We start from the raw sequence: 26,647 nt of genomic DNA, 5'->3' as shown, positions 1-26,647 counted from the left end.
GTCTTAATGTCTCTCTTCAGCTTGGACGCTTGGATCAAGTATAGCCTATACTCCAAACGCTAGGGGGCGACATTAGCCGATGATGACTATACGGAGGAGGAGGGAGTACTAGTGCCTTTGCACTGTAGAGGAAGACAGTTCACGTCTGTCCACATTCTGCGGCTTTTTCGGTTCGGTCTCTCGGTCGGTGGAAGAGCGAGACCTCTCACAGGAGGTGGAGTTCGCCGTGCTTAAGCTACGCGGGACCAGTCGTCTCTTGCGATGTTAACAGAGAGCTGAAAAGACAGACCTGCTTGCTCCAATACATGACAGGTAACTTTATCCTGTGTTGTGGTGTGCCTGTAGTAGCATCCAGCGTAGATTAAAAACTACAATCCCTCGTCGGTAGCGCTCTCTCTTGTGGTTAGCTAAACGTCAGCAGTCGCTAATGTGCGCCTGTAGAAAATGCAGCAAGTCGACAGTGAAATAAACACCTCCATCTGAAAACTATAGAAGCGTCTATATGAGGCGGGTTAGACTGTTATTTTTCCATTGGAGGCTATTACACCCAATTGTCGAGTTAACGGAGATGTCGAGCTAGCTAGCTAGCACGCCAAGCCCTTTTTAGACATCAAACTACGAGACGGACCAGACTTCTGTCACTTTCTCATAATCTTTTTACTTCTCTTCCTGAAGTGATATTTTGGGGAATTATAGGGATAAAAAGGCCACATACCAACTAAACCAGCATAGTAATGGCTTAAAGGTTACCTTAGCTACAACCAGGTATTAGTAAGCTAATGACTGTTCGATGGCTCATTCAGGAAGAAGAGTCACACATGACAAGTGAGCTTTATGTAACAGCATTTCTTGGTGTGCTATAAGCTGCTTAACATAGTTCCCTGTCCCTGGGAAAGCGGTCATATGTTGTAATATACCACCACTACACTCCGAATGTGTTATGCAAGAGTTGTCAGAGTGTTTGATGGACTCTTATCTTATTTCCAGCGTACACAAGTCATGGAGCTCCATAGATCCTTGAGCTTGTGGATATTGTGTTTGTCTCTCGTTGGAGAAAGTTGGACTGAAAAGCCAAGTTCACCTACACCGGTGGACAGTCAGCTTGCTGAAAATGGAATGCGAGGTGAGTAATCAATCATGGCAATAATTTGTTATAGCAAACCGTGAAAGATGTAATTGTATCCCTCTTGACACACACTATACCGCCTGTTTGAGGACAGCAGTCTGTGTCACAACATTGCGATTGTGTGCAGGCACTAAATGTAGCCATGCTGAGAATAGTCTGGCTGGCATTTGCCATTAAGCCCTGTCCTCCTACTTCGATCTAGCCACTGAGTCAAACAATAAGCAGTTCATCAAAAAAAAAAAACATTAGTGGAAAGAATGACTATTGGGTGAATGTAGGCATTTTATTTCCAGTAAATAATAGATTAGAATAATTATTTTCCAACTACTTGTAGCACAAAAGACAAAGGCGCACCAGCCAATTATAACCTTGTTATTTAGAAGTCCGCTAGTTTAATGATTTTTTTTTATTGGATTACAATGGATTTTTATTTTTTTACCTTGTAAATCGTTTCTATACTTTTTTGAATAGCAAACCAGTACCACTGAATTAATCATTTCTGCATTTTTATTATTGAACAGTGCAGTGAAATGGGAAACTGCCCAAATCGTCTACACGCATCAGTAGAGATGATGCACTTCAAATGTATTTTTCTCCTAAAAATTTCAGTGTGCCATATAATTTATTCTTGATGTGACAGTGATTTTTAAAGCTTGACTGGTATTCTAAATTATCATGGGAGACCGTGGAAGAAGGATTTATGGGGTGGAAAAGCTATGGGTGTATTCTTCATCTAAATGGAAGCTCACAGATTGACGTGAGTAACCTGAGCTCTTTTTAAAAAAAAAAAAAAATATATATATATATATATGCAAATATCTTATCTTGTGTCTCTGGAGGTTTGCAAGCCAAATGAGAAAGAGAGAGAAGGCCAAGTTTGGTGTTTGAGAGTGTTACAGGTGGTAGACTTTTTACTAGAATAACTGTTTTTTTTTTGTTTTTTTTTGTTTTTTTTTTTGTTTAACGCAAAGTGTGTTAACGTTGAAAGTGAGTAATCACTTTGTGGTATGTGGCTTTGCAAGTTTGCTAAAAGTTGAAAGCGTGCATGCTCACAAATGAACTTATAACTACACGGAAGTTCAACCACACTATCCTTCCTATTTCTATCTTTTGTGTTGTCATGTAGACCATAAGGTACATTTTGCAAGTTAAAAAAGTTTTATAGGCTTACAGACACAATATCATGGACAGAAATTATTTCAGGTATTAATCTGTGACATTTTTACTCTCTGTTCTCTGTCCTTAATTGCTAAGCCTGCATGTCAAAACATCCAGTTCTGGGAATTAACAAAACAAGGATTGGTATGATGTGTTGATCAGTAGGAGGGGGCATTACACTGTAACCTCCGGCACAATGCAAGCCAAATGCCTGCAGTCTGTTATAGTTGAGAAAAAAACAAAAAAAACAATGTGGGTGTCATTGATTAATGATGAAGCTGCATGAGCTCATTTATGAAAGGGGAAGTGCGGTTATGTTTGCATACTGCTACACCATGTTATGGGAAAGATGGTACAACAAAAAGAAGAATCCTTGCCTGATAGTCAACACTGCTCAGTTTTCAACCTAGAATCAAGGTTTTTGTCAGTAATCTGTAGTGTGATTAAAAAGTTCCATAAAAATGTTTCTCCAGGAGTATGTTGTTGCTGTAAAAAATCCAAGTTCAGACCCAGAAAGGAAGTCTTGACCACTATTTCTTGTTGGCATGCAGGCAAGGCGTGCTTCTCTTTTAACTCTTTTCTTCATCGTTTCCTTTTGTGGTTAAAATTTAGTCAATTGTGTAGCAAAGCTTACTGCTTTAATATATGCTTCTTAATCTTACTTATGTTTTCTAAACTTGTTGTTTTGTAATATTAGTCATTCCCTTCATTGGTTAAAATAGTGTCTGAGATATACCTGAGATCAGAGCTGCATATAGTTCATACAAGATAGATTTAGAAGATAGATTTGAAATCAATAGAATATGAAGCTTTCATGAGTACTGTTCTTGTAAGTTTACCTGAACTGTGCTGCATTCAATCAAGGAATGCACACACACTCTTAAATCTGCCATTGCTGCACACATGCAAAAATGTTTTCCTCTTAATGGGAGTGGCGTCATCATCTCATATCTAGCAGAGGATCAGTAATCCCTCAGGAAGCAAAGTGACACAGGAAAACAGTGGGCACGCAGGGACATCATAAGAGATGTCCATTTTGATTTCTGTATAATTAGAGTCCTACATACGGATATTTTTATACAATACTAAAGCCTGTAGAATAGCAAACCTGAGTTTCTTGACATTAAACAGAATAGTGACAATGACATCTAAAATTATGATGCCTCTACACTCATCGATTCAGTTCAGTGAATGGTCTGTTTTTGGTCTACACATAGGTGTAGCAGATACAGTCAAAAGTACCTGCCTTTGTAACAGCCCGCAGTAAGTGAAAGGCCTTATATAAACAAGCCTTCCTATGCAGCCAAGGAATGTTGCAGTTCAGTTATCTTTGCTAAAGAGAGTGCTGTGGGGAAGCCAATTCAGCAGGGGACATTGAGAAGGTTTTCTGTCTTTTCTGCAGGAAAGTGCACACAAGATTAAAAGCTATTAGCCTTTATTGCATCACAGTGTTGCAGTGTTACAAATGAAGTGCTAAGCGCAAAAAAGAACATCTTAGACATTATTTTTTACAAAAACCTCTAATGTTATATAAATGTTTTTTGTTTATCTGTGCATAGTTACATCTACTCTTTATCCAGTTGTGCTTTTTTTGTCTGTTTTTGTTTGTTTGGTATTTTTGGTGATTGTAAAAAGTAAATTAGTAATTGTAGAATAAGGAAAAAACTAAATATTAGTCGACGAATTCGTGGACCTTTGTCACTTAACAACTTGTGGATATGACTTCTGTTTCTTCACCAGATTTTTGTCGCATTGATGAGCCACTATGCAAGGATGAAAATGCCTTTCTCACCTTTGAAGCTATCCGTAATATCCATAAGCAGATGGATGATGATGCAAACGGCAATGTAGATGTCGTAGAGACAGATGGCGTAAGTAACAACCTGAAAAGCCCTCTAAGTTAAACAAGACTGAAGTGTTGCTATACTCTAACAATATCAATTCTGCCCTCTGTGTTGGAGAAGTGAAGTGATATTGATACAAAGGGTTATCTTTTGTGTTTTATCTCACTGACACAGTTTCTAACTTGCTCTAAGAATAAGACATCCTTCTTTGGTGGGGTTTTTCTTTCTTTCCCTCTTCACAATTCAAAAGAGAGCTCTTTCTCCTGAAGTCTGTGAGTGAGGGGCAGGGATACAACCAGCTGAGATCCTGCTCTTAGTGAGGGAGTGTTCTAAGGCTTGGACACACTTCACTAGAGCTGAAGCTGACAGTGCTCGGAGCCTTATATACTCATTGTCATTCTCAAAATGCTAGTTTGAGAGGATTTGAGCTTTCAGACATTGCACATTGGAATGTGGGCAAACTGTGGTTATAAAGGTACTATTAACAATACTTAGGTAGGCTGTGACATATAAATTACACTCAGTTGGTACTAAAGGCCACAAACTGTGCCAAGAAACAATCACCCACACAATTACACCACCAACAGCAGCCTGAACCACTGATACAAGGTAGGATGGATCCATCCTTTCATATCGTCTCTGACAAAGTCAAATATCTAAATCACAGTAGGAATTGCGACTTATCAGAACAGGCATAGGTTTTCTTATCATGGTTTTTCTGTCCAATTTTGGTGAGCCTATGGGACCAGTAGCTCTGCATAAACACCACTGAAGTTGCAGCATTTTTACAAACCAATTCTGGTTCATCCGTTTCACTCAACGATCCGCTTTCCCCTTTCTCATTCTCCGTTGCCGCCATGCTTTTTCGGCCATGTGCGTATGAAAACAAAAGCATTGCGCATGCACGTTTTACCCATATTCTATCGCAATATTTTATTTTCTTATCGTTGCCTAACATTGTACCGGCATTACCATGAACGGTATGATATGGCCCAGCCCTAGTTGAATGAGTGTACCTAATATAGTGGCTATGCTGTTACTTTAAACCCTCTGTCATCTAAAATTTTGTAGATTTTGCTCCAAAGGTGGCCAGATAATGACTGTCTAACTGGTAGGTTCATCCTGTTGCACGCCAGTGCTCTTGCTGATATACCTTTTTCCCTTGTCAAATAATTAACCTGGTGTATTTACTGGCTTAGAAAGCATAGCTGGCATTCTTTCTACCCTTGCCTGTCAGAGTTGAATCAAAGGTATTTTTGAATACTCTTGACAGCTTTTGTCATTACAGTAGAATCACAACCATGGAAAAGACAGTCCTAAAACAACACATGCAAATGAAGGCCTAGTATGAAGATGGGTGTGGTGTGGGAGAGTATTTCTTGCACTAAATCCTGTTGTAACTTGCATGTGATTTGTAGACAATTATGCTGCAGTTTCTTTAAAAAAATGTAGCACAAAGGGGATTTGTGAAGCCACAATCTGCTTTGTGCTTATGGTAGAGTAATACTGCACAGTACAGTAGTTTTCTTCAATAGCATAAATTATAAGCAAAACAGAAAAAAAATACATATGCATATGTACAGTAGTGCAATGTTGCACTGTAAGCTTTAGTGTAAACTACAAGTTTTGGCCTCGAGAAAGCCGCCTCTGGTGACTTGATTCAGGTATGGTTCGGGCTCAGTCTGTGTTATGCAGCTGAGGCCAGATCAAAGCAGGTGGCACGATCACTGCTTTTAAGAGGGGCACTTGGCATGCAACCCCCCTAAAGCAAATAATGAAGAGAAGCACAGTGAGCAATCGTATGTGTAGTGGCTTTTAGCCAAGAAATGGAAAGCTCAAAATGATGATGAAGAGTACTTCAAGACAACCCTCTTTTTCTTGTTAATCATACAGTGATTAAATAAGGTGGGGAGTTGCTTTCTTTACGAGCAAGATGAAAGTGTACATCTGGTCTCTTAACAGTAACCTTGGTGACTCTGTCACATTATACAGGTCCTGCTAATTTTCCATTGAATATGTTCGGGAGTGCTGTATTTCACCTGCAGCAGAGACATCTTGCTGCACTGTAGTGAAATCTTCCCACACAAATCTATCAAGAAAGAAAGGCATCATGACTTATTACTGTCTTTCACCCATGACTCTGCTTTTGTGGGAGTGCTAGATGTTATGTAGGGTTCATTTTTAAAAACCTGGTGAGTGGGTTAGCCTACAATACAGTGGGCAATCAGCAATGTGGTTCCAAAAGCAAGTGAGGGACAATTACCATTTCAGTGAGAGTGCAAGTGGAATTTACATTACGATCAGTCTTTGGTACAGTTTAGTGAGCATGACACTGTCTTATTCTAAAAGGAATACAAAAAAAGCTGTTTTTATGATTAAATGTATAATAGTTTTGAACAAAAGTGAGAATGGCATTCTGTGTTGCACAATTAAATAATGAGGGGAAAATCCCTGGTGAGGTATTTATTAGGTTTTATTTCATGTTAAGCGAGTGAAGGCAATGGATATATCCCACAGGAGTTGCATTTAATTGCACTAAAACGATGGATTAACTATTACAGCAGTGAAATGGGTCACAGTGCTCACAATCAATAGAAACCCTAAACACCATTTACAAATGTGGTCTTTCCGCATTGTCACAAAGCAATGCACCTCTTTGTAGTAATGGTTTCATTAGAAGTGATCATGTTTTGTGGTGTCACAGCTTTGCAACATGAGAAGTTTGCCCTCATGGCGTTCTGTCTGAAAGGCTTTTTTTTTTTTTTAACTATATGGCTAATGTTTTGTACACAACTCATGATATCGTTCTAAACATAGCCAAGTACTTTTACTGCCTAAATGTAAACAAACCCTAACTGAGAGCTCACCGTTTCTTCCCCACAGCCTCATCTTCATATGGGGTTTGTGACTTAACGTTTTCACTCTCGGTGTGAACCATGCATTTGCATTTTTTTTCCAAGTTCCAAAGCTATCATATGACAACATGGCGATACCTTAGTTGTAGTGATTGCCCTACAGCAATATTGTATTGTAGGAGCAACATCAACAAGGTAATATATGGTGACACTCCCTTTCCTTTCACTCTTGATGTCACTCGCCCCTTTTAGCAGCAACATTTGTTTAGATAGTTTGGAGAACATGGCATCGATTACAATGGGTCTGATTTTTGTCTTACAAAGTTCACACCACTTCAATTAAGCAACTAAGTTTGATATACAAAGGTATCATCTTTCAAAGCCAACTTTAAGGACTTAAAGATGTGCTCAAAGTTTGGTCAGAATACGCTAGCCAAAGTTTTGAATGCACTGTCAGTTTCAGTGGTGAAATTGCAGTTGTAAAACAAATGTTTTAACAGTGTAGCTATTTTGTCATGCAAGTCTTGTAAAAGGTTTTTGTTTGTAGCCATTACAAATGTCTTTGTCATACTGCAGTTCCTGAGAGAAGATTTAAACTACCATGACCCTAAGGCCAAACATAACAGCTTCCATGGGGATGACCAGTTCATCAGTGTGGAGGACTTGTGGAATTCATGGAAGGGCTCTGAAGGTACAGTTTTGTTGCAAAAAGGGCCTTTCTTTCACATCCATTTCTATGTAGAGTTGTATGTTGTAAACCTTTTTCTGCATACTTGATACCTCCAAACACTACTTAATGTTTGATATTGTAGCAGTGATTTTCATTTTTAATGAAGCAGTCTTAGTGACTTTGATTACCAGTCAGAGAATGGCAGAGCTTTTATATGCCTGTAAATAAAGGTTTATGTGCTTCCCTCTGACTGAAAGTGTGTGTTACAGCTTATCCATGCTTGACCCTTTCACTCAATTAACAAAGGCACAAAGTAGTTGATAAGATTGCATGCCCAGCAAAGTGCACTGTTCTGCCAGAGTGGCCCAGAGTTAAGATCGTTGAAGCTGTCAGCACAAAATTCAGTCACACTTCTTTCTGACTATGTCTAACCATACTAATGTATTCTATTATACTCACTCAGAGCACTTTCATGTGCTGTATCTGGCACTCACCTTTTAGCATCCTTTCCTCTGACTGCTTTTACCACAGTTTTGTTCACAGTACTGACTTACACTGCATTGCAGTTTCTTGACAAAGTTTTAGAGGTTCTGAGCAAGGAAACAGGGTTATTGTACAAGGGAGCAATGTATTAACTTAGTCAACTCACAGTTTTGACTCTCTGCCAGGTGCTGGGGATCAGATTTGCCTTCCCCAATTATTCCTGTCAGCATGTTATGCTGCGGGGATCTCGTAGATCATTCAGGATGTGTATGCACACAGTCAAACAATGCATTTTGTGTCAACCTGTATTATGCAGTTGCAATAGTGATGCATTTTTTCTCGGCTGCAAGTGTTAGATTTGAAATGAATTGATGTTTATGAGGTTACAGCTGTTTCTCAGATAAGTTTTTACAGTGTAGCTAGAAAGGAGAACATTGGTTAAATTACTCCAGCCTTTGCTACAGTAATAGTTAATACTTAGTTTCAGATGTTGTGACTGCCTGAGGTCTATGAATCAGACATCAGGAAACACTTGGTTTCTTCCCTCTTGAATCTCTGCTGCCCTATATTCAAACATGCTTTAATTATTTCTGGTTTCAGAATTATATATTTTTTGCCTTCAGTCTGTTTTTAAGCAAGTGAAACATTTTCTATCTAGTCGAGGTCATCTAACCAACTGCTGGCGTGAGAAAGGAAGTGTAATTCCCTTTCTGGATTGCTTTGACTAACTGTTGTGCTACACGACTCTTAAATTTGTCGCTGGAAAGCTATAGCTGTCCACATGATTCCTTGAATCTTTAGAAGTTGTGTATCATCTGCATAACAGTGGAAGCTAGCACTGTATTTGTGGATGGCCCAATGGAAGGCCTGTGGGGAACACCACATGAGAAGAGGGCTGAGAATGAGCTGAATCATCCATTTAGGAAATAAAACAATCTAACTGACAAGGAGGATTCCTTGAACATCCTCAAACACAGTGAAAGATTACAGTCAAAGTTTCTCTTTTAAAACAGTTGTGTTAGAAAATAGCAAGACAGTAAAATATACTGCAGCTATTTATTGAGTTCTCTCTATGAAACGTGAATAAATATGAATTCTACTATTATAAAATGAATAAAAAAACAGAACGAATGAGGCTGGAGGACAAGCTGGCATGTAATTTGGTCTTTATATCTGGAACATTTGTGATTATAGAAATCCTTTGTCTTATATGTATTCACAGCTAACACTAGTGACAAACACTGCTATAATGCCAGACATGCTTTTATGGGGTATTTTAATTTAGAAGCAGGAAGTTTTAGAAAGGAAATCCTGTTGAGTTACAATTGATTATTATCTGTGAAGACTGATTCAAGTTCTGATGTTGTCTTAAATATCAATCATGATATTTGTTAGCAGAATGTCCATCCATCCATTTTCTGTCATGTATCTGGGTCTTAATCCTGGGGCAGCAGTCTGTGCCAAGATGCCCAGACTTTCTTCTCCTCCACCTCTTCCAGAGGGACACCAAGGCATTCCCAAGCCAAACCATAAATCTAATCTCTCTTGTGTCCTGGGTCTGCCCCGGGGCCGCCTTCTAGTAGCACATGCATGGAACACCTCACCTAGTAGGTGTCTGGAAAGGCATGCTGGTCAGCTGCCCATAGATTCCTGACTTACTGTGGGGAAGTAAGTTTGACTCCGAGCCCCTCCTGAATGGCCGAGCTCCTCACTTTCTCTTTAAGGTTGCGTCAGCCAATCACTGGTGGAAGCTCATTTCCATCGCAGTTTAACTCTTTTGGTCACTACCCAGTACTCATATTCATAGGTGAGGGTGGAAGCAAAGATCAACCGATAAATCAGCTACACTCTCTTATTACTAATACACTCGTCTTACCAGCAGAATGTATTTGTCACATTTTTTTATTGTTTGTAGGTTGTTATAAGAGTTGAAGGAAATACTTTTCATTGTAAATAATTGATCCATTATCTGTAGTTTGATTGGATTTTTTTCATAGTGTTTATATTTTGGGCTACAGAAAGAATAATTGTCGCTTTGGGAACAACTAATGTGGTGCAAAATAAAGACTGAGAATTGTAATTATAGTGGATATTTTGTTTCTTCTTTTTGCCAACAGTGTATAATTGGACAGTGGACAAGGTGGTGGAATGGCTCATCAGCTATGTGGAGCTGCCACAGTATGTGGATGCATTTCGCAAGATGAATTTCAATGGAAGTGCCATGCCAAGGTGTGACATCATCATGACTTTATTTTCCTTTCTTTCTTTTTTCAAACTGAACCGATCTATGAACCCTACACATCACTGTGTGTGATAAAGTGTCTTGGTTTACTTATTACTGTGGAGATATTTTTATGTACTTAATACAACTTTTTAAAGTCATTAAATTGGCTGTCTTTGTTAACCTGTTTTATTTTGATATGGGTTACTTTAGTTTACCTTTGATGAATTAAGGACTTGTCAAGCGATCGCATTACAATCTTTGTTGTGTATGTGTCTGTGTGTGTGTGTCCCCCGCTTTCTTCCTGCGAAATGAATGCACGTCTGGTCTCTTTCAGGCTTGCTGTAAAGAACACCACTCTGACACTCTCTATTCTGAAGATTTTGGATCGAAGCCATGTGCAAAAGTTGCAGCTCAAATCGTTGGACACCGTACTCTTTGGAGCACCACTGAGTATGTAACTTTATTTTTTGCAAGTCGTGTCTGACTTTTAGAAACACGGCTTCCCCAGCAGACAGTCTACTATATGAATCTCTTGCGTTCAAATGTTTTACTGTGGAAAATAAGTTTCATTACCAACATGACCAACATCCTGCCCAATTTGGTCTACTGCTCTCATTTTCATTCGCTCTTTGTCCCTGTGAAGTGTTGTGGCCAGAGTCACCAGGTCTATGCAATGCTTGATTTATAGTACTGCACTAAATCTTAACTGTAGCTATGCCATAGCACCTTTCCAGAAACGCTACACATCACAGCAAAGCAGATCTCAATAACTCTTTGGTAATGAAATGTGGCGTATTGATTAGTGGAAGGATTATACCTCTGTGAAACATAATGTAATAGACTGTAATTGTGGCTAGCTTCCTCATTAGACTGAAGCAGTAACTCATAATTTGCCAGTTTAGCTTGTGTTTGTTTCTTCTGACAGGTGTAACAATCTGTGTATAGACTCTGTAAGTCCTACAGTCTTCTCCCCATTCTGAATTCCAGTTAATTTAACTATTGTTAAAGATTAATTGGCTTTCACTCATGACTCATGTTAGTAAAACGCAGACACAACAGTGTACGAGTATAAACAACATAACCCACAATTGTGAAAGGTGTATGCTCATTCAACCCAGTGCTATCATTTAAGCTTAGGAAATCCTGTACCACCTGTATCAATTTCAGGGACTCAGGAAGATTTAGACTGTTAGACCACACTACTCTGTATTCCAGACACATCACTCTGCGTACAGAGGCAAATAAACACTCCACTCATCCTCTTCTTCTCCACTATCTCTGCTCCAATTCTGCACTTGTAGATTGTAATCCTTTAGGGGTTTCTCAGTTTTTTTTTAGCTCCTTAGGGATTTGTAACATCACAATGGATAGGTTGTCTTCGATATCATATGTCCTGTCAGCAGTTTAGATGTTTTTTTAAAAAATTGTTTTGATACTGGAGAATTATTTCCCAGGAATTTCAAAGTAGAGTAAAGGTGTGTATTTAGAAGAGTTTATGAGACGTCAAAAAGAAAAAAAGAAAATCTAATAAACAGTCAGTGGAACCAGGTATTTGCTTTAAGCACACAGATACACACACACACACACACACACACACAAAAAAAACAGGAAAGGGGAAGAGTGTGTAGTGGTGTGTGTCTGGCATGTGTCATTGTGAATGTGTTTTGTAAGAGTCACCCGCAGGAAGACATTAGCAAGGGCTGTCTGGCTTTGACAAGCTCTCAAAACCAGGGGGTCCCACTAACAGCCAGACTGACCAACTGTGAAGCGTAGCAGCATTTTAAGACACACTGCACAAAAGGTTGCACCTAATCTGGCCAACAGATGTGTAATAATTAACCCAAGCTCGTTTGGGTCCTGTTATTTCCAGTTCTGCGGCTAATTACCTGTCACTTGATGCGCTCTTGGTGGTATTCCTGAAAGAAATTGAATGTTTTGTTCACTGTATGTAAAAGGAAATTGCCTACAATAAATAGCCCAGCAGAGGAGTGGCATCAGGAAATTGCATTCTCAGAGATAATGCCCTGTTTTTCATTTTGGCGTCTGTGCTCAGTGAAGAACTATGATGCACTAGACATGCATTTCAGTAAGCATGACTCATTTTGGGTTATTGTGTTCCAGGTCATTTAAGAGGTAAAGATCTGTTACTCAAGGTCACATTATTGGAGGAGCGACCACCAAAATAAGGTTTTTCTTCTGTTGCCTGTCAGCTAGACGTTATTGACCCATTTTGATCAAAACGAGGTGAAAAACCTATCTGTGTGCTTTTATTCTTACATCAATGTAAAAGGAGTTATTCTGTACATTATCTATGTATGGCAGGGGCAGAGAGTGATTAAAATTCTGTGGTTACTATGCATGGTTCTCAAGTGCCCACAACTTGCTGTTTATTCATCTTATTCTGACAGGTGGTCTAAATATTTGGCCTGGAATAGGTAAAAAACTTACAGGCTTGTACTTCTGGATTGTCCAGTGTTGGCCTTCATTTTAAAAACTGTGTTTCTGCCCTCCAAGGCTACATGCAGGTCAGACTAAAAAGATATGGATATATTGTATGCAAAGTGCATTCCTGTTATTCTTACTTATTCAGTGGAACTGATAAGACTTGAGCTGTACAGGTACTTGAGATTTACAGCTTGTGTTGTAGAAGTTCTGTCTGTCGAGCTGGCACGATCTACTGATATATTCATTTTACTTCCCTTTGTCTCACTCCAGGAAGTATACTGTTCTTTCCTGTATACTCCTACTCAGGTTTTGCAAGAAAAACTTGTGTAACTTGCAAAACTTTGAGAAACTACGCTAGCTGCTACATACATGTTATTTCTTCGACACATCAAATGACAAATATCTGTTGTTAGTTCCCAGCTTGGGTTTAACTTTAAGTTATTCTGTTAGTGGTTGTAAAGGGATCTGAATATGGGATGTGTTCTTACAAGTAGGATACTTGATTCCAAGCTATTGTGACTCTGAAAATCTATAAAACCCTCACAGTGATAACGTCAATGAATACTTATAGTTGCAGCTAAAGTTTGAGCTTTAGCTTCACATCTTCCCCAGATTAAAATAGGTCGTGTTAAGCTGTCTTTATCGTGGTCTTTTGCACTGGGTCCCTCTCACCGCAACCTGAAATTGTGCTGGTGAGCCTTCTATTTGTGTCACTCCACAGCAGTTGCAATATGACTATGAGATTCAAGTTTCACACCACATTCTTGTAAAATTTCTGTGTTGTTAAACAGCTTTATCCTATAATACATGTTGCTGACCAAAATGCATCTCCTCATCTATAGGCCTGCTTAATGACTTAGTTTCTTGTCTTACTAAAATGTAACCTCATGTCTTTTTATTTCATTCAGTGAATAGACATAACCACTTGAAGGACTTCATGCTGGTCGTGTCAATAGTCATAGGCATGGGTGGATGCTGGTTTGCCTACATCCAGAACCGCTACTCTAAGGACCATATGAAGAAGATGATGAAGGACCTAGAGGGCCTGCAGAGAGCTGAGCAGAGTCTGCATGACCTACAAAAGAAGTGAGGGTTTTTCCCAACACCAACACAAGCTCTATTGCATTTAATTGTATTTTCTGCACATGGCGTTCATTTTAGATTTAATATGAAACTGTTATTTTTGTCTTCACATGAGAACTTTTGAGCTTTTAATACATTTAAACTCATCATCCACTTGTCTGAGGATAACTCTCATACATTAAACTGTGTGCTATAATAATCAGCTGTAAACGGTTATTTCTGACATTAGTAGCTTATTAGCTTATTGAGCTGTAAACCTCCAACATTTACTGATTCTAAATGGTGGAGGTCACAAGTGAACAGAAGATTTTTAGTTTCCACTTGAACATTCTGCTGATATCCAACCTTGAATGACAATCAAAGCAACGGCCTGACTCGTTGTAGCATGTTTGCAGGGTTACTCCCTAGTTCTTTTGCTGTCAACTTTCAATGTTTTTCTGGTTTGATTGTTTGGATTTGTATATAGTTTTTCCAGGTTTGCACACAATCCTGGGAAAGGTTTGATTAATGGCATTCATTGTTCTCAAATAGGAACTTGTGTTATGTTATAAAAGACTGGCAGACCTGCTCTAGCACCGGGCACTTATGTGTTTATACTTAGTTATCATCAGGCCTCTATGGACCCATTCCACGGAGCGTTTTTATGTTCAAGCAGGTGACTAATTTAGTGAAGCCAAAGTCTTTGGATCAATGGTGGAAGGTTTGCTTCATGCATTCGTGAAGCTGTCTGATTGCATGAGGGGTTTTTTTCTGCTGTTTTATTTATTTTTCTGGCTTCATACACGAGCATGTCACAGCAAGTCACACATTAACTGGCTGCAGATGCATGTGATCAAGGCATGCTTACTTCTTTATTTAACAAACTAAAACACTGCTTATTACTGGTAGCATTGGCTGCAGTTTTATAGCCTCCATATCTGCGTAGTCGTAAAGGTAATTCTTAATTTAGTCTCCAGCCATCACTTCTGACTATACTCTGACAAATTGTTTAAAAGTACACATTGTAAGGACCAGTGATCAAAATCACACTTTTCTTTTAGAAGAGAAAAATCTTGGGAATTTGTAAAATGGTGGCCAAACCTCAGGGCTAAACCTTTTAGAATTTTAGAACTCTTTAAAAAACAACTTTTGAATCGCACGTTTTATACTTTGCCCTTTCTTATATCTTATAATGCAAAATATTTCATACTCTGAGGAGTTTTTTGGCCATCGGATCATTCCAGCCTGTCTTGTGATTTAAGATTTGAAATGAGATGAAATTTCAGTGTTTTAAAGTAAAGCTACATGAATTGGTGAATAAAAGAAAGGCTAATCTAACTATTTTAGTCCTGCTAATACCTGAAGGAATGCTCAGAATGTGCTTTGAAGTGCATATCCTATTTTGCCTTTCAAGGAGACTTGAACTCAGTTTTGACGTGATACATGAACCAAAGGTTTTTGAGCTTGAAGGTGCAAAGAGATTCCCATTTTATGGTTTTGCATCTCTAACACAGTTTATCCACTGGGGGAGAGGTCATCTTCAGGTAAATTTAAAAAAGGAATAAGCTCAGGCCACTGGAAAGAGCCACATAACTGCGTAACATTCTTGTCTTTATTCTTGAGAACAAAGGGAGAGGTGAACTCTTGTTGCAAATTTTTCTTTGACTGCCCTTATTACCCACATACGTTAATGTTTGTATGTTAAATGGGGGATAAATGGGCTGTTCAAGAGACAGGCTTTTGAAATATTCATTTTATGCTTTGTCAGTGCTTACTGACTGAACTGAAACTAATGTTTGTGTCTGTCATGGATTCTTGATTTTTTTACAGTTGCACCTTTATCTCCTGCATCAGCATATTTTTGTAACAGACATGTTCTTTGTTAGTTCCTTTTCCTTTCAGTACACTAGGTGGAGGGAAAAGTGTTTTGTGGGAGTTTCCTGCTGAATTCCAACAAACAGTGCAACTGATGGCTTAAATGGGGACAAATCAGTGAGGTCAAACTCTGTCGTTCTGACGCTGCCAAGTTAGTCTTTGTGTTGACTCTGTGGATTTATACTTTGACTGTTTGTAAAACACCTGCCACTAGCATCTTTGAAGTAGATTTTGACTTTCCTTTTTTTGCTAAGCTAAATACGCATAGTTAATTCTCCTCTACAGATCACAGTGGCAAACCTTAAGTAAATATTAAAGGCCAGCAAGTGCAGACATTATTTAGTATCCCATGCAAGTAAACAGTCTGCACCATGGTTGTGCGTAATACTTATTAGTAGTTTGTCTGTCTGCAGATAGTAGTATAGTGCTTTACAGGAACTGCTCAGATCCCTGAATTATGCTTGTTTGTTCAGCACTGCAGTAAAATTTGCCTGTTACAATTCAGCAGTGTTTTGTTCAGCTGCATTTTAAACTTCAACTCAGTTCATTTTGGCCATAGAGGTCATTTAAATTCTATTTAATTAAAAATATCTGAAATGCAAGTTGAGAGCTTCAGTGGGAACTGCAGCTGCCTCAAATCGGTGTGCTTTGAGCTTTGACCCTCTTGCTTTATGTGTAGTTGGCTCAGAGGATTGTGGGTTAGAGTGGCAGGAAAAGCATGCGGGCTTGTGCAAAAGTGTGACTGCATGCAAAAAGGGCGTTCTATTTTTGGCAATACTGCATGCGACTTTTTCTAGCATAATAAATGCTATGACAGAAAAGGCTAGACCACGGGATCAAATACTTTTGTTGAGTCAAGTCATTTCAAAACCAATAGTATGAGGTCATGAGGATTATAGGGCTGCATTACTGTGCAAGCATGGGTATTGTGTGCATTTCTGAGGCAATATGAATGCCAAAGAATATGCAGGTTCTGGTATAATAGGCTATCAGACAGGCAGCAGGTTTTTCAGGCATGCTTGTTTCAATAAGACCGCCACACAAAAATCAGCAGCTTGAGAGGTTTGTGCTCTGTCTTTAGTTGTGTGTTTCCTACTGATCCCTGCAGCCAGCTGCTCTCTTTCCATACCTTTAAGCAGATCCTGCGATGCTGTCAAGTAGCCTGGTCCAAACATGGCTTCACTGTTGGGAGACAGTGTAAGGAGGTTGTGACGAGAGCTGGATTTCCTGGGTGACTTTTACAACACTCTTTGACCTGGCCTCCCCCTTCACTGGTGGGCGAGTGTTTTAAGCATGACTGTTAAACATGTCAGCTCTGATGCAATTCACCCACATTTGAATTTGGGTGTGGTGTGCAGATGAAAGGCCTGAAAAAGGACAGGTGACATGGACAGCTTGTATTGCATGTGAAAAAAACTTAAAGGTTGGGCATATAAGGCTACGTATGTCTTATAATATCAGTGTGTATTCAGTAACATTACCTGCAAAGTCTGCAGAGACATTGTGTCTGCATTCTTTAAGCTCTGTAATTCAGGTCATTTTATTCAGGAACAGAATTTGGCATCTACTCTGTGGACACTGTTACTCAGCCAGTGCTTTCAAATTTTAGCTAGAGAATGGCAGAGGTCAGGGTCGAAAGCATTAGCAGGACTGCCCACCAGCAACATTTTCCATAGCTCATGGTCTGGATCAAGTTTCAATTCTCTGCACTTGTGTACTACTTCTGCTGTTGTGTTCAGCCTCAGTGGGGGAAAGTGCTGCTCCCTGGTGACTGAAATGTGTTTGTACGTTCTGCCCTTGTGCCACATGTTTAACAAAACAACAAAACAGAAATTTGAAAACAACAGCATTTATTTTGTTGTATCACAGTATATGTAGTACTGTAGTTCTGGGACTTGTCATATTCATCAGGCTATCAAGCCCAGTGACATTTTTCAATTGAAAAATATTACAAAGTCCTGCATAAATGTAACCACATCACGGGTTTAGTTGGACCTGAATGGTTACAGATGAGAGTATATCGGAATGGTGTGTGTCTCAGTGAAAACAATCGTGTTATTGGTGACAAGCCCGCTTTCAAAGGCTTTTTTTTTTCCCTTTTTTTGTTTTTGTTTTAAAGGCTAGTCTAATTATATCCACCACTTGCATGTTCAGAACTCTACAGGAGCACTGGGTGCCACACTGTACTGTTCTAAACTTAAATCCTGACAGCTGTTCTCTTCTTGGCTCTGCTTCCTCTGATGTCAGATTATTGTGAGCTGCCTAGCAGCTGACCACAGTCCTTTGCTCTTCTACATGTTAGCTGTTTCTGGTGATGCATGGCTGATGCAATGCCTACTATGGCATGCAATCTAGGCACCCCTAGTAAACATTTCTGTTGATTTCAGCACAAGATAAACTTTCTAAAAGAAATAATGTCAGAGAGAAAACTATCTCCTTAATGTGTTTTGCAATTGTTGAGTAAAAAAGAACAAGAAACACAAAAGATTTAAAATTTGATTCCAGGTACCTTTTACCAAAAGTCAAAGCTTTATAAATCCTCTGCCTCTCTAATACTTGTCATAACAACTAGCACTCAAGGGCTCCTTTAAGCCGGTGCAGCACTGAGCACTGCCCAGAAGGCAGGAAAAGCCTTTTTTGAAGACGCCAAAGCATTTAACCTAATTAAGAAATGGTATTTAGCAGGATCGGTGGTGGTCAAGTTAAGGTCTGGAACACTGAAAAAAACTGATGCTACTAGGATAGCTGGAAAGGTAAATCAAAATTTCTCTTTGACTAAAAAAATCCTTGGCAGACTGATGGTGCATTTTTTCCACTGTGCAGTCTTCAAAATCCTGCTTGCTTATCACAAAATTCAGCATTAAAGCCATGCATATAAACCTCTAAACAAGCCTGATACAGTCTAGAAATTAATCCTGAGGTTGGAGGATAAGATTAAAATAGAACTTATTTGCTGTGATGAGCAAAGGTATGTTTGGAGATGAAAGGGTGCTACAGTTACACAAAAAGAACTTTCCAACTGTTAGTACAAGGGTTGATTGATCATGCTTTGGGCTTGTGCTGCAGCCAGTGGTACATGGAACATTTTCACTGATAGAGGGAGGAATGTACTAAATAGCTGAATAATATAAAGGCAGTTTATTCTGGGAGCAGTCTGTTGCTAAAAGCTGAAGATGACAAGAGTCTGGATTATACAACCGGATAATGATCCTAAATATACCCTAAAAATGCACCATGGACTACCTCAAGAGGATCGACCTGAATGTTTTGCCTTGGCCCTCTCAATCCACTGATTTAAATATAATCCAAAATTTTTGATTAGACAACAAAAGAGCAGTGACTGCTAGACAGCCAACAATCTGTAACAGAAATTTTGACCAGGGTTGCTCAAACCTAAGCACATCTCCATAGTTCATAGAAAATAACAATAGCTCCAACATGGCTTCAGTTGCTTGGGCTTAGTAAGCAGCCACTGACTAAAAATTGAGCATGACCTTTGGTCCTTTTTTCCTTAGGTTGCAGATTGCCCAGGAGGAGCATCGAACAGTTGAAGTAGAGAAGGTAAATCTCGAGCAGAAGCTGAGGGATGAGATAAACGCTGCTAAGCAGGAGGCCCAACGATTGAGAGAGCTGCGTGAAGGCACAGAGAATGAGCTGAGTCGCCAAAAGTATGCAGAAGAAGAGCTCGAACAGGTAATGGTTGCAGTCTGATCAGTTACATTTAAACGCAATCTGTAGTCCACAAAGTAGAAGCAGTGAATTTGAGTAAATAGAGAAGAAGACTTCCAAGGTGGCATCGGCACAGTATGTTTAGGTCTTTCAGATTCACACTAGCTATAGTGTAAATACACCCACTCAAGTCTTTGTCCTTTGGAATTTGGCAGAAGCAGCACAGTTCAGCCCACGTACATAAGTGAAACTGTTTGTGCTTGGAGGATTATCACAGTGCACTAATTCTGATGCTTTTGTCACATTTGACTGTCCTGCTAATTTGGGATTAAGCAGGGCTTCTACAGTCCATATATGTGCTGTTTTCATTAAATACAAGCCTGAACTTTACTAGATTTGAAACCCCTGCTGCGTAGTACCAGTTGTACCCATTTAAAGAATAGTGCAGGTAATCGTGGATATAGGTAATTAACAGGTAAATGGTGGCCAAACCTGCGTGATGCCGAGACTCTCCTGATGTGTGCAGTTGAGAAGGGGCAACTATGGAAATGTTCGGACTTGATTTTACATAAATTGTCCAAAATTCATGTTTGAAAATGGGGGGCCATTTACGTAGACACCTTTATTCAGGTTTGAGGTTACATCTGAGCTTTCAGTGTGTGGGATTGGGTTATTTGTGGATATGGAAAAGGCTAAAAATTGTTGGCAGATTGTGGGTCCATTTTTCCTTATGTGCTCATCTAGTATGGCTAATAGTTGAAACTTGTTGCAGGTGCGCATGGCATTGAAGAAGGCAGAGAAGGAGTTGGAGTCACGGAGTAGCTGGTCACCACCAGAGTCTCTACAGAAATGGCTGCAGCTCACCCATGAGGTGGAAGTGCAGTACTACAACATCAAGAAGCAAAATGCCGAACGGCAACTCCTGGTGGCCAAAGAAGGGGTTAGCATGAAAAATATATATACATTTCCTTGTGTATGTTAAACAAATAGAATATCATAAAGATAGAGCTTTATGCTAATAATTTAATATCCAAAAATGGTAAACTTCCACAAATTCTGTATTCATTACCCATGAAGCTTTTCCTGTTCTTAAATATTTGGTCAGTTGTTGTAACCTGGGCACCACTTTCCACTTCCTCCTGCTTACCTTGATAAGTCCTTGGTCACTTGCTTTCGCAGGCAGAGAAGATAAAGAAAAAGAGGAACACTCTCTTTGGGACTTTCCATGTGGCTCACAGCTCCTCCCTGGATGATGTGGACCACAAAATATTAGCAGCCAAGTAAGTTAGAGACTCTTAATTGTGCGTTGATATGTTGTTAAAAAATAAAAGCTGAGGAAAGATGATTTCATACATACATTTCATACATTCTCCTCTTTGCAAAGTTTTCTTTTAAATACTTTCTTCTGATCTTTTGCAGACAAGCCCTTGGCGAGGTGACCGCTGCTCTGCGAGAGAGGCTGCATCGCTGGCAGCAGATAGAGATTCTAACGGGTTTTACCATCGTCAACAATCCAGGCCTCCCATCACTGGCCTTGGCCCTCAACCTCGACCCCACTTTCATGGGCGGCAGAGCTACACCTCAGCACTTCATCATGTCTGACGACATGGACGACATGGACGAGGATATCGTACCCGGAACTCTGCCATGTAAGAGTTCCTCCGAAACGCTCAGCCTTTCAGTGGGGATTAGCAAAAAAATCCCTAAACCTTCCTCCAAGGCTCTGCTTGGGAAATCCAAAAATCAGCTCACATGACAATTTGGACCTAATGCTACATGTATTATTGTTGCCTCCATGGTGCTGACGGTAGTGGGGGTTAGACATGTCGAAAATGAGTATTGAATGGTGTTTTACACTTCACACTATGTAAATTCAGATAATTGTCTTGTTGTTTTACACACGATACCACTTGCCTTTTTGTTAACTGTTATTTTGGATACATTTGTTTATTTCATTCAGTAAATTATTGAAACTGAAGATTGCCATGATTTTCCTCTGGAAACTGAAACCCAAAGAAAAATATACTTCTTAAAGAGAACAATTTTTTGTGTTGACCGATTTGTAGTGCTTGTGTCATGTTACGTGTTATAGATATGTTGGATCAGTTTTTTTTTTGTTTTTTTTTCGAAGGATGCCAAAAAAGGAAATACTTCAGATGTAGTCACTGCCAGAATTATATTCCTATTTAGGACCAAGATAGGAACACCAAAAAACACAACTCAAATTCTTACACACCTTACAGTTCTTGTAGAATTCATACATTTTTATACATATGTCGGTTTCAAACCATATTTGACTTTATATGTTAGGTTATGGGTTTAGGTAACTGGAGCTCCAATTTGCTGCACAAGTGAACAAGTGTTTAATCAACATTAATTACACTGCCTGTCTCACTCCCCTCTCTCCCTCCACCACTTCTCTGGTATTTGGCTCCCACTGCTGTCTCATTGGTCCAACTACAGATGGCAATCGACTGTTGGAACGGCGAGCTAGTGACCTGTGGTCCATTGGTTCAGACTGTCAGCCCGTGTGGAAATATCCTGGTTGGCCATTTATTCATGCCCCACTTCAGTCCTCAGTCTGACCTTCCCATCTCCACTTTTGCCTAAAAAGAGTTTTCATACATTTTAACTGGCAGTATGCTCCAGATGGACCCAGCTGTAATAAAAAAAAAAAAAAAAAAAACCTTCTCCATGCTGCCTTCATTTAAAAACACCCCTGACCTGACCTTAGTTGCTTGCTTGGTATTGAAATCCTCCTCCTAAATGTTGCCCCTCCTCCAGACAAACCCCTTTTTTCTACTCCACTATTGTTTTGTATTTTTCTTTTTTAAAGAAACAATTTTTTCCTATTTAAACTTATTATATTCTTATAATTTGCCTTTATTAGATGGAAAGATTAAACAAGTGTTGGGATTTTACTGATATGCATCACTATTGTGGAGTAAAGAGGCTAAAATTTGTGTATTTTTATATTTAATAATGTGTAACGTTTCCAAAGACTAAAGCATCTTTTCAGTAATTTTCTCATTGTTCTCACTTTTTCCATCAGCCATTTATTTTATGTTAATGTTACTACCGCTGTTATTTTGTGCCAACAGCTCCCAGTATGATGTCTCTGCGCCAACGCCACATTGATCCCCAGCTGGCCCTGGGCTCCCAGAGGTTGGTAGAGAGTTGCCTGTTGGCAGGGCAGCAGGGCGAGGGAACCCCCTACCATTCGAGGCCTAGGGCTACCTTCAGACATTCACGCAGCCACTCGTTTGGGCAGCTCGATTGTCTCCCTCTGCCTCCCCTCTCCTCGGCCGTTTCTCACCCGTCCATAATCTTTACTTCCAGCCAAATTCCTCAGTCGTCATCATCCTTATCCTCATCTTCTTCCTGCTTACCCAGCTTTGTGGGTGGCAGTGCAACCCCTCATTCCCATGCATACCATGCTTCTTTCCAGCCCATGGATCCTATTCCTGATTTGTCATTCTCAGATGTCTCCAAAGTGCACTCCTCGTGCAGCGACAGTTTCGGGTACCCATCTGTCTCCATTCTCCACACACTTTGCATGTGCGTGGGTGTTTTTACACCACCTGTCATGGTTTTACCTTGATAACACATGTAGAGTAGATACACTTCCCTTAGTATATTCATTTTGTTATGTTTCCATTTTATTTTGTAATTTTTTTTCTTTTATAAAATTTCTCATCCTTTGCTGTTTTTAAGCCATTACAGAGACTTTGCATTTACTCTCTTTCAACCTCTCAGTGTTCCTCCTGTTCTTTGCCTGCTCAACTAACAAGTGTGGAGCCGCACTATCCAGCCTGTGCCCTGCGTGTCCGTGACTTTCAAGGCATAGTGTAGATAAACTCAAGCATGCAAAGCTGCTTTTAAACATTCCTTGGATCTGATTTTTCCTTCTCTAACTTGTGAATTTTTCTTCCTGCAGGGATCTAAATCGCTCCGACTCAGACTCCTCTTTGTCCCTTTCACAAGTTGGTGATCGACTGTCTGCCTACAGCTCCAAAGGCCACCTAATCAAGCCCACTTCTCTCATGCACGGCCTGTCCAACCGAGCAGATGATGCCGTCTCACTGCATGCTCACACCCCCAATGGAGGGACCCGTGTTCATGAGGGAGGTCCCGACAGCCCCATACTCATGAAGAAGGTGTACAGCCTGGGAGAGATCAACAGTCTGTCTGAGTCATCTCGCTCACTCAGCCCAAACTCCACTGAACCTGACACACCATCACCAACAGGAGGGCAGGTAGGAGTGGTGGGAGCTAAAGCCAACAGCCGCATCCCACAGCTGTCCTCCAAGAAGAGCCCTCTAGAGGAAGATAGTGGTTCAACAGGAGAAGACACAGATTCAGCTGCCAGCCGTAAGAAACATACCTTCAAGATCTTCAAAAAACAGAGGAAATAAAAGCTAAATGAACTATGGGCTACCAAAGCTGTCTGACTGTATTCCTCTGTCTAACCTGTTTTTGTTATGTTTTTTTTAGTTTCTAGTTTTGGGGGTTCATTAATGGTCACATGATGGCAAGATTTTTTGTCATTGAATCTTTTTGTAGGTTACAACACCTACTTTGAGAGACTGTGGACTGTTTTACCCAGCTTTATCTGCTTACACTTGGTCAATGTTGAGTATGTGGGGAATGGGCAGGTTTGTATATTGGAATGTAAAGTATTATTTATTCTGCAGGAACTTGTGCCAGTGTCAAAGGGAAATATGTCTCCCACTCGTTGTTTCCTTTTTTTCCTTCTTGTTCTACAATCTATAACATTTTGCATGTCTTCACTTTTGTTTGACAGATACTCGAATGCTCTAAGTGTTTGCTTGGTTCTTGTTGTTAACCTGCTTAGACAACACTTGTTTCTTTTATTACTATCAAAACACCTACAAGTCCAAAGTGAATGCGCACTCCTGACTATTTTCTTTTTAATGATGGGTACACTTTGTCTGTTTTCTTTTTGTTGATGTCTTGTTTGCGGAGAAAATGACACATTCAGGGGATCTTCAAATACAAGAGGTGTATTAGAATGCTCCTGTATATTACCTTTGGCTGTAAAAACAAATGTTGCGTGTTGCTATTTGAACTCAGTATATTACGATGCCTTCTTAGGGCCATTCTAGGGAATAATAATAATAAAAAAATAATAAAAAAGGATCAGGGAGGGGGTGATACTCTGAAAAAGAAAAAATCCTAACTTTTATGATGTCTTAGGTGGAAAATTTCTTTTTAAAATGAATGCAAAAAACCCCAAAAACTATAGTCTCACATTGAAATCACAAATATAGAAAAATAAAAATGTTCCTCTTTTTGTAAAGCAATCTCATCACACTAGATGGTGCTTTGCTTCTATTATTCCTACTGACATTATTCAGATGCAGTCAGCAACTATCTGGGAGCCCATAATATCACATTAAGTATAGCTGTTTATTGGGTTATTCAGAAGAAATATACTGATTTGCATGAGATGCTTTTGTGTAACAGTTATTCTTGCATCACGCCTCAACTTGGCCATTTTCTGTTTAGCAATAGAAACCACATTTTTAAAAAGATAAAATAAAAGATAATTATTAAGGGTTTTAATGTTTTTCTCAGAATATTAATCAGTTATCTTTTTTTCCACATAGAACAGCCCTAATAAGCTGTCCTAGTGTATCAGCATTAACTGCTGGGTCTAAATGTATTTATATTGCACCCTAGAGGTAAATTCTTGCAAAGTATCTAAAGGACCAGCATCAGACCTTTTGCGGTTTTGAGTTTTAGTGCATTTGAAAAATGGGAGAGTGAAGAATGTCTCTTCTCTTTGCTGAAATATCCAGCTTATCTTAAGGACTATCACTGATTAAACTGGGGGTTTACACACACCCTCACTGAACCATACGGTTATCAGGTGTTTGAAGACTAAAAATAGGGTGTATATAGAAAAAAAAAATTTATTAGGCAATAAATTACCAAAATGTTTGAAGTGGCAGCCATGAAATGCAATGGTATCTTTAGGTATTTAATTTTAAAGTTAGGATACACATTGTGAAAAGAAAATGCTAGAGATGCTTGCTTTCTACACATGTATATCATAAGAAAATGTACACCTTTGGGTTTGTTTTGTAAGAATAGCCCCTTGAAGGTTAACCAGGATCCCACAATTTTCACGTAATGTGGATTGGGCTATGCTGTCCTGTCTTTTAGTTTTATTATTTTGTTTGTCTTTTTAGTGGACATTAAAAGATCCACAGCAGTTTTTCAGTGAGGATTGGTTGTTGGTAAGGGCTATAATTAAGGAAAGTATTTTGCTCTGTACAAGACTGAAAATTTAAAGTTGTAACCACTTCTGGTTAACGTTTTATGGAGGCAGGAAGTCAATCATGTAAAAGTGCCAAATTGTGATTTCTGTCAGAGGCCTTTGTATTTGTAGTGTGTTCTAAACCTTGAGCCCCTTTTGCACAGAAGACAAAAGTGCATGATGTATACAGTAATGTATATTCAAAGATGAAATGCTGAATGTCCGAGGGTATATCCTGTATCAGTACCGTATGTTTACATTTGTAACAAATAATTATTCTCAGATAAGTACAACAAAAAAAATACCTTGTGCCAGTTTTAATGTTGATTGCTTCATTTGAGCACAAAACTATGCATCTAGTTGTAGGTAATTACTAAAGTAGTAGGGACGCCAGTACACTTAGGGTGCTCCTGACCAACGAACAACCAAAAAGTGCTGCAGAAGACACAAGAAGTCTCCCCCAGCCTCATAATGTAACAGGTGGTTTGGATTTATAAGACACGTTTAAATATTTTATTTTAAAAAATAAGACGAGCTTAAAAAAAATAACAATTTCCTACTGGTACTTTTTTTAAAGTGTCATTTGTACCTTTTTTGCACGACAGAGCTGTAAATTGATTATGCCATCTGAATGTGTGAGTGTGTCTGTCTGCTCCCGGTATAATGCACTGTAACGTTGATGCATGTCAACTGTCATAACGAAACCTATATTGGGTTAAAAGAGTGGATCAGCTTAAGCTCTTAAGTCCTTCACCCTACTTTTCTCGTTGTCTTTATTTTGAGCTTCTATTTATGAAAACCTACAGTATATTTGTACAGGGAAAAAAATCATTTTGCATCTAATGTTGTGGTCTAAACTTTGATGGCACTCCTGCATGAAAGCAATAAACTATTTTGAATGAAAGGTGAGCTTCTTCTCCTAATACACAGCACTTTGATTTCCTGCTGTAGAT

The 26,647-nt window shown here is 39.3% G+C and overlaps 1 protein-coding gene and 1 long non-coding RNA gene across 4 annotated transcripts in view; both read left to right on the top strand.

Moving 5' to 3' along the window:
- Positions 1-26,647, top strand: part of LOC146654426 (uncharacterized) — a 419,743-nt gene that overhangs the window by 252,010 nt on the left and 141,086 nt on the right. The gene's annotated exons all lie outside the window — the stretch shown is intronic.
- Positions 138-26,598, top strand: stim1a (stromal interaction molecule 1a). 3 transcript variants are annotated; one of them, XM_085379323.1, is made up of 14 exons: positions 138-312; positions 988-1,123; positions 4,025-4,155; positions 7,560-7,674; positions 10,254-10,365; positions 10,695-10,810; positions 13,714-13,891; positions 19,258-19,435; positions 20,184-20,351; positions 20,591-20,691; positions 20,831-21,060; positions 21,875-21,955; positions 22,513-22,933; positions 23,349-26,598. In XM_085379323.1, exons 2-14 carry the CDS (start codon positions 1,000-1,002, stop codon positions 23,824-23,826), a joined length of 2,433 nt encoding a protein of 810 aa, XP_085235449.1. In that variant the 5' UTR covers positions 138-312; positions 988-999; the 3' UTR covers positions 23,827-26,598. The 3 variants fall into 3 exon arrangements, with proteins under 3 accessions (XP_085235449.1, XP_085235447.1, XP_085235448.1); XM_085379321.1 differs by lacking the exon at positions 21,875-21,955; XM_085379322.1 differs by lacking the exon at positions 21,875-21,955 and having other exon boundaries at positions 139-312; positions 22,513-22,576.

This window comes from Rhamphochromis longiceps, linkage group LG14, assembly GCF_057381845.1.
Source record: "Rhamphochromis longiceps isolate RC_006_pf linkage group LG14, R_longiceps_female_GT1.1, whole genome shotgun sequence".
NCBI classification, from domain to species: domain Eukaryota; kingdom Metazoa; phylum Chordata; class Actinopteri; order Cichliformes; family Cichlidae; genus Rhamphochromis; species Rhamphochromis longiceps.
Note: the sequence above shows the minus strand (reverse complement) of the source record. Positions and strands in the feature narration are given on the sequence as shown.

Excerpts from the sequence above, each read along its gene's own strand:
- stim1a (XM_085379323.1), top strand. The coding sequence starts at position 1,000 with ATGGAGCTCCATAGATCCTTGAGCTTGTGGATATTGTGTTTGTCTCTC. Across the intron at positions 4,156-7,559 it reads ATGTCGTAGAGACAGATGGC|TTCCTGAGAGAAGATTTAAA; the intron begins GTAAGTAACAAC and ends GTCATACTGCAG. Across the intron at positions 10,366-10,694 it reads AATGGAAGTGCCATGCCAAG|GCTTGCTGTAAAGAACACCA; the intron begins GTGTGACATCAT and ends GGTCTCTTTCAG.